This window comes from Ranitomeya variabilis, chromosome 2 (genome assembly GCF_051348905.1).
Source record: "Ranitomeya variabilis isolate aRanVar5 chromosome 2, aRanVar5.hap1, whole genome shotgun sequence".
Classification (NCBI taxonomy): domain Eukaryota; kingdom Metazoa; phylum Chordata; class Amphibia; order Anura; family Dendrobatidae; genus Ranitomeya; species Ranitomeya variabilis.
In genome coordinates, this window is record NC_135233.1 from 291,983,557 (window position 1) to 291,996,421 (window position 12,865).

The window sequence follows — 12,865 nt, forward strand, 5'->3', positions numbered from 1 at the left end:
CAGTGGAACCTGCTCAGTGGAGACGTCAGTCCCAGCATCTGGCTCAGCCTGATACAGTGCGAATGGTTACTGCTGCCTTTCCAGGCTCTGCCTTTGTAGCCAGCACTGGTCAGCGGTGAGCAGGCTTTTCTGGGACCAAGTCCTGCTTTTCACACACAGAGCATGCCCACAGGAGGACCTCTCATTGGAGGTCAGGGGTCACACGCTCAGGCCCTGTAGCAGCTCCTATTGGTCCACGAGGAAGGTCCTGAAGAGCTGCAACTATAAAAGGTTCTCATGGCTGCACGGCCATGCACTAGTATCAAATAAATGTGTTTGGCTTACGCCAGTGGATACTACACCACTCTATACATATGTGGTGTGAGGCTGTAGCTTTGAAACTGTACACTCAGGCAGGCAGCTAGCATCAGTGGGGGCAATTAGTCACTTGTCTTAGCATCTGTTTCCTTCATGTGTGTGGTTAACACAGAAGAGTTCCAGAGCAAGCACAACCCTAGTTAGGGTAATATTTTTGTGTATAGTGCGACTCTGTGAGGCAACAGAGATTGCTTCCAGTTCACATGGGGTGAAGCTTAACCCACGTGTGAGCTCAGAGTTTATCCGCCTTTACTTAGCAGCAGATATCTCTGCACGGTGGACCCCGGGCTGCGAACGCACCTTGTAAGCTACCTATCTATACTCGGTGCGTTCCGCTAGCCCTAACAGAGATAAACCAGGTGTCAGAGCCAAACAAGAGAATGGGATCCAAAACCTGAGATGTAAGACGAAGTCGGAATACAAGCCAGAAGTCAAAGCAGGTCGAGGAACGAGGTTTCAGAGACGGAAAGCAAGAGGCGGGGTTCAGAGATCAGGCCGAGTCATATACTGTGGGAAAACCACCAGATGAACACTACGTCAGGGATAGGGAACAGGTCTCACACAAATACGGGAATTCAGAGGCAGAAGGATAACCAGGGTATACGGGTCAGCTGCTCTAGCCTGGAAGCATGAACTATCACTGACGCTGGCCAGCAGACTGCAGAGGACTGAAAAAGCCCAGCCAGCTCCAAAGCGAGGCAGAGGGTGTTAACCCACGCATGACCAGTCCAGAGAGGGAATAACAGAAAACAAACTCCGGACTGGATCATGACATCAACAATGTCACCAGAAACCCCCTCACCCCACACATACACACACCATCTCATCTCTCCCTCCATGCTTCACAGTGGACAGCACACATGTATAAACCATCTGTTCAACTTTACTACTTCTCACAAAGATTGGGCAGTAAGTACAAAACCAAATCTTAAATTTTGAGTTATCAGACAAAATATGTTTGTGCACTTCATCTTTCCAAATGTGTGTTTTTTGTGCTTCTGTTGCCTTAAATCTGAATTTACAATGAGCTCAAGAACAAGGAAAACAGATGTGTTCAAACTTTTGATCAGTACTGTATATTAAGGTTGTGCCTAAATCAGTATTAAAGCCATGCTCTCTGTCTTGTGTTCACATTTTGTATCTTTTGCAAAATGATGGAGACTATATTTTGTGGGCAACTTATAGACATATTTAGGTAAGCCCCTGATCACTACATATTTAAAGCACTAGATACAGAATTATACATGTACACATAATGACTAAAGATGAGCAAATATATTCGTATGGATTGAATATTACATATATATATATATATATATATATATATATATATATATATATATATAAGTCTGTATTCTACAAAATGCTGATTTTTTCATTTTCACCTGGATTCAGAGAGATGGCAGCTGCTGATTGACGTTTTTCTGTGCAGTGAATGGTACCTTACTGTTCACCTCTCTGGCCCCTCTACTCCTAACCATTATCCGTCATGAGCACTGACATCCTTGGGCCTCTCAGGCTAGGCCACGACTTCCAACTCTAATGAGATTGGGATGGTAATGTAGGTGATGTAGAATGGCATGCCTTCATAATGTTGGGACCTTTTGTGCATCAGTTAGTCTCGGGACTTATCAGAGCCAGAGGTCCAGGCCTAGCATGAGAAGACTGGGGTTTTCAGCGCTCATGGTGGTGTAAAGAAGATGAAGGGTTGACCGGATGGGTGGCTAGGAGAAGAGGAGGGCCAAAGAAGTGTGTATAAGGATTTCTTTTATGTTTTACATCTTGTGGTTAATATGCTTTGTGATCTAGAGAGTCCGCAGAGCAAAATAAGGCATTTTAAAGGAGATGGTCACTAGTTTACAAGTGCCTTTCATGTAAACTAATTGCCATAGATAAGCACTTCACTAAATACATTGCTTTGAGAAATTCTGCTGAAAACTGAGCTACTCTTCTGACTACATGATCTCTGGTTGAGAATCACCTGCTTCCTATGTCCTGTCAGATTCTCCCTCAGTTCTGGATTCTAGAAACTGACAAATGGGTGGGTCTTGCGGCACCTGCTATCAGGGCTTGCTGCGCATGTCGGTATGGCTGCATTTAGCAGAGCTCACTCTGTTTTTGTGAATGCTGCCTGCTATCCCTGAAGACCCAGCTTCCACCTCAATCTCTGTTTTACAGCAGGGTGCATATACATGTACCTACACTGTTGGATACTTTGTGTAATGTGTAGACAGCATGCAGTTTTTCCTTTATAATGTGAATACATTCAGATCTCTCCCCATCCATCAAATTAATCTCATCCATCCTTCGATCCATCCATTACATTATCCATATCGGTGTGGAGAGTAGGGGATAATCTTTATTGTCAGGGCTGGTGTTCTGGTGCTTTATGTGTTACTCTATTCCTGGCAGTCTTCTATACAGGACATATGCTGATGTTATGTGTGACACAATGAGTGGTTGAGGTTTAGAAAGAGTAACAAGTCTGTGCTCACTGCTGGCTTGCAGCCCAGCACAAAGTATGGTGTGAAATGTAGTAAGAAGGGGAAGAGTATTCTGAAGAGGAAAGGATGACTGTGATAGCAGAGCTGGTGGTAAGGCACAGGAAGCAAGCCAGAAAGGCCTAAAACAACATCAAATTTGTCAGCAAAGGTATATGACATTATTTAGGGACAGAATCCTTAATTATTTATGGCAAAATCAGTTAGTAAATCAGAGTATTGGGCAACCTTTTTAAATTTATGAAAAATAACTGCTCTGTGAATCAAATTTCCTGTTAAAATCCATATAAAGAGGCAAATTTGAAGTGTGCCTGATCCTTTCATCCTTAACACTGACTGCTGGATGGAGTACTGACACAAATAGACAGCTAGGCCCTATTCTCTTAATCATTAGATGTTGTGATAGAAATAATTAAAAGAGAAAATGAGCAGCAAATTAAGAAGAGGCACAGAAAGGTAGAAAAGCCACGGTGATGATTTTCATAACAAGCATGGGCCATTCTTTCTGCCACTTTCTGAGTCTGTCATTATTACACTCTATTATACAGGGACCAATTGTACGCTGGATGTTGATTGAGGGTATATGTCTGACTGCTAGAAATATAATAATAATGTTTCAGCTTCAAGAGATTTAATGATATGCTATATTAAGCACTAATTAAAATGTCGAACAAAGCTACCTCTGACACATTTATTTTCTGACTGTTCCCACTCAATAATCCTTATAATATTTGGTGCAGAGAAAAATAAAATGGATGCCCTTATTAACGGAGCTTTAGTGCTCCCAGGCCTCTTATCACTGTGGGCAGCCTGTTTACCGTCCATTTTAACAATCCTGCTGGGTCCTGGTAACTCCTGTACAAATTGAGATGTAAATGGTTCAGTATGAATAATACCAAGTGGATATGATGTTAATCAAAAGACATAAAGACATCTAATTAGTCTTCATTTCCTTTGCTAAAGGTTAAATTGGCTCCACATGACAAATTGGTCTGTGATAGTGTAGCCTCAATGACACTGCTTTGTTCTGCCCATGTAAATTATAACACGTGATGAATGTCTCACATAGCGCGGTATAATGATAGCCCTGGTAGAAAACAGATATTTCACTGATACCTTAAATTTGCAGAGTCTGAATAGTTAATTGTTAAACAAACTCTGAATTTTGAGATTAGAAAACTCCACTTGCTGAAAATGACCAATTAGTAAAGGGTTAGCCAACATTTCTATCACTTAAAACACATGTAATTCGGGCTAAAAATAATTTTTGCATTTGGGATAAATTAAAAATTTTGCACCCTTTGCCTTCAATAATGTTTGTATTGTACTGTCTGTTGTGGGTTGTAGAATTACTTAAAGGGAACTTGTCATTAGGTTTCCCCCATATATACTAACAGCACCACCTTTAAACTCTGATAAACATCACTCCAGGAATCTGTGTATAAGCCCCCGACTTTCCTGCAGGTCCGTAAAAATATATTTTATTATGCCCCCCTGCCATATGCAAATTGGCACAGTCCAGAATAATGGATGTCATGGGTCTGTGTTTGGTGACTCCTCTCTCCTTGCAGCCAGTGGCCCTCCTGTCTTGATGGACCTGAATGATGTCTCCTACGTCATTTACCCACCACAACAAATCTCCAATCTGTGCAGTTGAAGCCCAGACTGCTCTGGTTCACTTCACTCTGCCATCCTGAGGGCAGAGCAAACATCTGTAATGCCCATGCCCCGTTGATGGTTTCACTTGTCATCTGCTCCTTCAGGAGTACAGAGCGAAGCGCGCTTGTGCAGGTCTGTGCTTCAACTGCACAGATTTGAGATTTTCAGTGCTGGCTGGATTCATTAGGAGACATCATGTATATCCTTCAAAGTAGGAAGGCTGGTCATTGCAAGGAGAGAGGATGTACGGTGCACAGACCTGAAACACCCATTGAGCCGGATTGTGCTGGAGAAATGCAAAAAGATATTTTCATGCATCTGCCAGGGAAGGGGGCTTATACACAGATTGCGGGAGTGATGGGAAAGAAGAGGCAAAGATGGTGTGTTTAGTTAGTTAATATGGGGAAAACCTGGTGACAGATTGTTAGGACTAGCGGAACGCACCGAGCAAATAGATGAAGTTATAGGTGCGTTCGCAGCCCGGGTCCACCGTGCAGGAGGAATCTGCTGCTAGCAAATGGCACCATATCTCAGTATAAGCTAACTCTGTTACTTGACCGAGTCACTGACAAAAGAAAGCACTGTGCCCTGATAGACTCACAGGAGTACACAGCTAACTGCTAATCAGATAGCAATCAGTGGTCTTGCACACACACAAACTCCTCATTGGAGGTGCCGGTAAACTAGGGGCTTATTTCAGCCGGGACCCTGAATACATACACACAAAACTCCTCACTGAGGTGCCGGTATTCTAGGGGCTTATTTCAGCTGAGGCTCTAAATACATACACACAAGACCACACTGGCGCAAAGCACATAACTTAGATTGATACTAGCTCATGGCCGTGCTGTCATGCGAACCTTTTATAGCTGCAGCAACTACAGGACCTTCCCAGAAGGACCAATCAGAGGCTGCCACAGAACTTGGGCAACTTCAGGACCTTCCTAGAGGACCAATGGGAGTTGCTGCAGTACCTGAGCATGTGACCCTTGATCTCCAATGAGAGATCTTACCCTGGGCATTCTCAGAAGGGGAAAAGTAACACTTAGTCCCAAAGACGTCTGCTCACCGCTGACCAGTACTGGCTTCAATGGCAGAAGCTGGAAAGGCAGCAGTAACCCTTTCCACAGTGTCAGACTGAGCGAGATGCTGGGACCGACCCCTCCGCTGAGCAAGCTCCACTGCGGTAGGAGAAGAATGGGAGACCGCAGCGGAGATGGCTCGAGATTCCCTCTGTGCAGAGGCGGGAACTCGACCCCTAACACAGATTGTAACTCTTTCATCCGTATTGTTGTGAGCTCCTCTCAGCTGATTTATGACCACAGACCACACTGCACAGTGCTAAATGACCTCTGACTGTCACCATGCTTGGTGGTCAGTGGTCATTAATAGCCTGTTTACATAGGCTGACCTGGCTACAGATGCGCACTAGCGACAAGAAATAAATCATCATGCAGTGCACATATGCTGTCATTGTTCTCAGCAGCACAAGTCCTGCTTACAAACAAACAGATCATTCCACCTAACAAAAAAGTTTTTTGCTAATTCATCTGATAATTAGTAGCCTGTTTAGTAATGCTCAATTGCAATAGTCGTGCAATGTAAATAGATGTTTCATTTGCTGTACCTGTCATAAGAAATAGAAACTAACAGATCCATCCTAAATCTATAGAATCCATTGGGATCTGTGAGCATCCTTTGCTAAACAAACAACGACATTTAACATGCAGCGGCAGGGGGGTGCATTGTTCCATGTGCCCATTGGTTAGTTTCCTGACATTAGGCACTGCCTATATTGACATCAGGTCTTTAGATTTCACTGGATTCATGATGGACATTCATCATGAATCCAGTGAAATCAGAAGACCTGATGTCAATATAAGCAGAGCCTAATGTCAGGAAACTAACCAATGGGCACGTGGAACAACGCACCGCCTGCCGCTTCATCTTAAATGTCCCTGTCAGAGATTGACAGTAGGATTTAACAGGTTAACAGCCATTGGCAGAGCTCCTCTCCCCTCCGTGTCTGCTAAATGCACATCATGGCTAAATAAATCAGCCATCATGTGCAGGGAAAAATGTGGGCCACACCCAAATCAGGGAGTTGGCATATGACGTATTAGTATGTCATATGTCGGTAAGGGGTTAATTTAGCATTCGGATTTGGGGCAAATTTATTTTATGCACATCTAATTTTTCTGCAAATTCAAATATCAAATGATCAGTTCATCTCTAGTTGTTGTGACCATCACCTATTTGTTATCTGCCTCCAGCTTTTTAATAAACGTGTTATCTGTTTCTGCATTCCTCTCCATTGTAACGATTGTGATTAGTGTTGAGCATTCCGATACTGCAAGTATCGGGTATCGGCCGATACTTGCTGTATCGGAATTCTGATACCGAGATCCGATACTTTTGTGGTATCGGGTATCGGGTATCGAAACAACATTAATGTAATAATGTGTAAAAGAGAGAATTAAAATAAAAAATATTGCTATACTCACCTCTCCGACGCAGCCCGGACCTCAGCGAGGGAACCGGCAGCGTTGTTTGTTTAAAATTCACGCGTTTACTTGGTTACGTGAAGTCCCGGCTTGTGATTGGTCGCGGCGGCCATGTTGCCGGGACGCGGACCAATCACAGCAAGCCGTGACGTAATTTCAGGTCCTTGCAGGATTTTAAAATTACGTTCCGGCGTTGTGATTGGGCGCGTCGTGGTCACATGGGCGACGTAACCAATCACAAGCCGGGACGTCACGGGAGGCTGGACACGCGCACATTTTAAAATGCGCACGTGTCCAGCCTCCCGTGACGTCCCGGCTTGTGATTGGTCGTGGCGGCCATGTTGCCGGGACGCGGACCAATCACAACGCCGGAACGTAATTTTAAAATCCTGCAGGACCTGAAATTACGTCACGGCTTGCTGTGATTGGTCCGCGTCCCGGCAACATGGCCGCCGCGACCAATCACAAGCCGTGACGTCACGGGAGGCTGGACACGCGCACATTTTAAAATGCGCGCGTCCAGCCTCCCGGCTTGTGATTGGTTGACCGCGATGCAACCAATCACAAGCCGTGACGTCACGGGAGGCTGGACACGCGCGCATTTTAAAATGGGCGCGTGTCCAGCCTCCCGTGACGTCCCGGCTTGTGATTGGTTGCGGCGCGGTCAACCAATCACAAGCCGGGAGGCTGGACACGCGCGCATTTTAAAATGGGCGCGTGTCCAGCCTCCCGTGACGTCCCGGCTTGTGATTGGTTGCGGCGCGGTCAACCAATCACAAGTGTGTACCAAGCTCACAATCAAGACCTGAGCCTTGCAATACATCAAAAAGTGCCAAGCTAAGCCAAACTACAGGGTTGAAAACATCATACTTCTGTATACATATAAATAAGTGTACAATTTGGACACGCGCGCATTTTAAAACGCATTTTAAAATGCGCGCGTGTCCAGCCTCCCGGCTTGTGATTGGTTGACCGCGCCGCAACCAATCACAAGCCGGGACGTCACGGGAGGCTGGACACGCGCCCATTTTAAAATGCGCGCGTGTCCAGCCTCCCGTGACGTCACGGCTTGTGATTGGTTGCGGCGCCCATGTGACTGCGACGCAACCAATCACAAAGCCGGGACGTAATTTTAAAATCCTTAAGGACCTGAAATTACGTCACGGCTTGCTGTGATTGGTTGCGTGGCCCATGTGACTGCGACGCAACCAATCACAAAGCCGGAGCGTAATTTTAAAATACTGAATGACCTGAAATTACGTCACGGCTTGCTGTGATTGGTTGCGTCGCCGCCACATGGGCGGCATGCGACCAATCACAAGCCGGGACTTCACGTAAGGAAAGAAAAGCGCGAATTTTAAACAAAGAACGCTGCCGCTTCCCTCGGTAAGGTGCAGGCTGCGTCGGAGAGGTGAGTATAGCAATATTTTTTATTTTAATTCTTTCTTTTACACATTAATATGGTTCCCAGGGCCTGAAGGAGAGTTTCCTCTCCTTCAGACCCTGAGAACCATCAGGAATACCGTCCGATACTTGAGTCCCATTGACTTGTATTGGTATCGGGTATCGGTATCGGATTGGATCCGATACTTTGCCGGTATCGGCCGATACTTTCCGATACCGATACTTTCAAGTATCGGACGGTATCGCTCAACACTAATTGTGATCTCTACAGAATAGGAAATGTCAAACTATTGTAAGGCTAAGTGACTAGGATAAAAACAGCAAGATTTCAAGGTTAAATTAAAATCGATAATATGAAATTAAAAACAAAAACACATCACTAAACTTTACAAAATAAGTTTAACATTGATTTAAACAATCTGTTTTCTAACAATTCATTCCATTTGCATGGAGATGACCTTCAATTGGTAAAAAAAACAATCATTTTGTTTCAAGCTTTGGAAATAAATGTTATCTGTAGATAAATGCAAATTTCCTGTTCAGATGTATTGTAGGTTATAAACCACTGATATTGTCACTGAGTCATCAGATAAATCTAACTAAAGCCAGATGGGATGTATTACTTGGCTGCACAAATGTCATTGTTTGTGAATGACAATACACATTTGCCAGCTTCTCCATGTTCCATGGATGTTTTCAGGTTTCGAAGATATGCCCCTGGAAATGTCCTTGTTTTTCATTACTGACCAGCTGTAAAATAAATTTCCTATTCTCCGTCTCATTTGGATATTTACCATCTATTCACATCCTCTTATTTTAGAAGTTATTGTAATTGACAACAAATGGAATGTAACACACAATATAATGCCATATTGTAGAACAAGTTAGCCCTTGGAAACAGACTATTGATTGACTTAAATTCAGTAGCCTAACAGAAGTCCGTCAATGAAAAATCTTTTAAATAGTTAGTAACTTTACAAGTGCAAAATGTAGCTCTGAAAAAGTTTAGTTTTACAGTCTGACTTCTTGGATACACATTTGATTATATTGCACATATAAAAGGTAAAAATTTAGAAGAAGAGAACTCTTACCGATAACATACGCAAGCAGCAGTGCTAGTGTTACTGTAATTGCTGTAGCACTCAAGGCCGTACATTTCCAGTTACAACACCGATATGATTTGTTAAATGTGAAGGCAGGCCGGGAGAAGGTGCTCCTGGGCAGAGGTCTCGGAGGTGGTGAATAGACTGTATTTGAAGTTAGAGGGTAGTTCTGGCTGGCAGCACTGAAGATTGGAGACGTACCAGATCCATGCTTGAAGAGGAAATGCCTGCAAGAATATAAAAGGCTCAAAATGATATAAGCATCATCAGTATGCAGCGAGCAGCCACAATAACATTTCTTTACTTACAACATCTTTTATGAACTTCATTTGCAACATACACTAGGTACTTAGTTGTTAAGTACTGTATGACCTCAAAAAGGCAATGAATTTGGCATTAAGAAAAAAAACATGTTTTATGAAAAATAGAAGTAAAATAGGCATACTTAAATAAATCACTGATATCTGACAACACATCATTACTTTATTTTTATTAGTGAGAAAATCACAAAGTTCCAAAAAAGAACAGCTAATCTGCCATCATAAGCTCATGTCTCTTTACAGAAAGTATTAAAGTGCATCGAGCAGATCTAAGGATTGAGTTGATTCAAATTTCTTCAGATTTGCAGTTTCACATGAATTTGAACAAAGATTCAATTCAGGATTCGCACAAAAAAATACTTAATTTAAAAAATGTCCGAAAATAATCTAGCTGGCACTTTACATAGATCTACAACAACAACAAAGACCAGTCTAATAAACTAGTCATAGGAAGAGATGCAAATAATACTTAAAGCTTGAGTGCTTTATTATCTAATATATAAAGCTGAATGTGTGTATGTATGTGTGTGTGTGTATGTATGTCCGGGATTGGCATCTGAACCGTCGCAGCTACAGCCACAAAATTTTGCACAGTCACACGTCTGGACCCCGAGAGCGTCATAGGCTATGTTGTGAGGTAAAATTTTAACCCCGCGCTTTCCAATTCACCAAACAATTTTGCCCCTATCTACATAATGGGGAAAAAGTGAAAGGAAAAGTGTTGGAGGCGTCGCAGCTACAGGCACAAAATTTTGCACAGTCACACGTCTGGACCCCGAGAGCGTCAAAGGCTATGTTGTGAGGTGAAATTTTAACCCCGCGCTTTCCAATTCACCAAACAATTTTGCCCCTATCTACATAATGGGGAAAAAGTGAAAGGAAAAGTGTTGGAGGCGTCGCAGCTACAGGGACAAAATTTTGCACAGTCACACGTCTGGACCCCGAGAGCGTCATAGGCTATGTTGTGAGGTGAAATTTTAACCCCGCGCTTTCCAATTCACCAAACAATTTTGCCCCTATCTACATAATGGGGAAAAAGTGAAAGGAAAAGTGTTGGAGGCGTTGCAGCTACAGGGACAAAATTTTGCACAGTCACACGTCTGGACCCCGAGAGCGTCATAGGCTATGTTGTGAGGTGAAATTTTAACCCCTCGCTTTCCAATTCACCAAAAATTTTGCCCCTATCTACATAATGGGGAAAAAATGAAAGGAAAAGTGTTGGAGGCAAATTAACAGCTGCCAGATGTGAACAAGGGGGACTTAAAGAATGAGAGCGATGGCGCCAAAGAGTATATACTGTACAGTTGCTAAGGTGGGGCCCCGACATGGGATAATCACCACACCACCACGGGGATATGAACACACACACAAAATGCGCCACACACTACCACGTGCTCGAACACATATACCACCCTCAGCGCACATTTCACCACACATACACCAACCTCGCCACATAAAAGTTGAAACACAAAAGTCGCCGCTCAAAACTCGCCACGCGCAAAACTCTCCACATGCAAAACTCGCCACACGTGCAAAACTCACCTCATGGAAAACTCGCCACACGCAAAACTTGCACACGCGGAAAAATTGCCACATGCACAAAAGTTGCAACACATGCAAAAGTTGCCTCACACAAAACTTGCACATACTCAAAAGGCACCACACATAAAACTCGCCACGCACAAAACTCGCCACGCGCAAAACTCGCCATGCGCAAAACTTGCTGCACACAACTTGCTACACTAACCTGTCACATGCAACTCGACACACAAAAAATTCCTACACGCATGTCGCCACACAAAACTCATCTCACAAAAGTCGCTACATGCATGTCGCCACACGCAACTCAACACACACAACTTGACACACGAAACTCGCCCTAAAACACACACAAGTCTGGTATTATCCTTCAAAAATAAAAATCTGATTAATAAGCTGACAAACTACAAGAGCAACAAATGTACCATATAGGAATCCGGCAGCTGTCAGTCACATGACCAGTCTATTATGTGTATGTGTGAGCTAATATATACTGCCAGGGGGTGGGCTTACTGTTGGCTGGGGATTTATCAGGCTGCCAATTTAGCTTACAAATACTGAGGTAAAACTACTGACCAAATAACGTGTGAACGAGGTCTAATACAGGAGGCGATGACATACAGATATATACTATATACAGGAGGAGATGACACACAGGTATATACTATTTACAGGGGAGATGACACACAGGTATATACTATATGCAGGAGGAGATGACACACAGATATATACTATATACAGGAGAGATGACACACAGGTATATACTATATACAGGAGCAGATTACCTACAGGTATATAGTATATACAGGAGGAGATGACATACAGGTATATGCTATGTATAGGAGGGGATGACATACAGGTATATACTATATACAGGAGGAGATGACACACATATATATACTATATATAGGTGAGATGACACACAGGTATATACTATATACAGGAGGAGATTACATACAGGTATATACTATATATAGGAGGAGATGACATACAGGTATATACTATATACAGGGGAGATGACACACAGCAGGTATATACTATATACAGGGGAGATGACATACAGGTATATACTATATACAGGAGATGACATACAGGTGTATACTATATATAAGGGAGATGACAAACATGAATATACTGAGGTGAAAATGAGAGGTGTGAGGTGAAAATGAAAAGGTGTGAGTGCAAAATGAGAGGAGTGAGGGAAAATAGTGGAGTGATCGGAAAATGACAGATGTGAGGTCGAAATGACAAGTGTTAGGGGGGAATGAGAGGAGTGAGGGGGAAAATAAGAGGAGTGAGGGGGAAAATGAGAGGTGTGAGGGAGAAAATGAGAGATGTGAGGGGGAAAATGAAAGATGTGATGGGGAAAATGAGAGGCGTGATGGGAAAATAAGAGAAGTGAGGTGCTATAACTAACCACAGATATTTACTATGCCCAGGCAACGCCGGGCTCTTCCGCTAGCTTAGATTTACAATCT

General features: G+C 43.3%; 1 protein-coding gene across 5 annotated transcripts in view; it reads right to left on the reverse strand.

The window, feature by feature from the left end:
- Positions 1 to 12,865, reverse strand: part of TENM1 (teneurin transmembrane protein 1) — a 1,288,567-nt gene that overhangs the window by 409,580 nt on the left and 866,122 nt on the right. For all 5 annotated transcript variants that reach the window (XM_077285119.1, XM_077285117.1, XM_077285116.1 and 2 more), the window contains one exon: positions 9,517 to 9,755. In XM_077285119.1, coding sequence (XP_077141234.1) covers positions 9,517 to 9,755 — 239 coding nt within the window. The remainder of the gene's footprint in view (positions 1 to 9,516; positions 9,756 to 12,865) is intronic.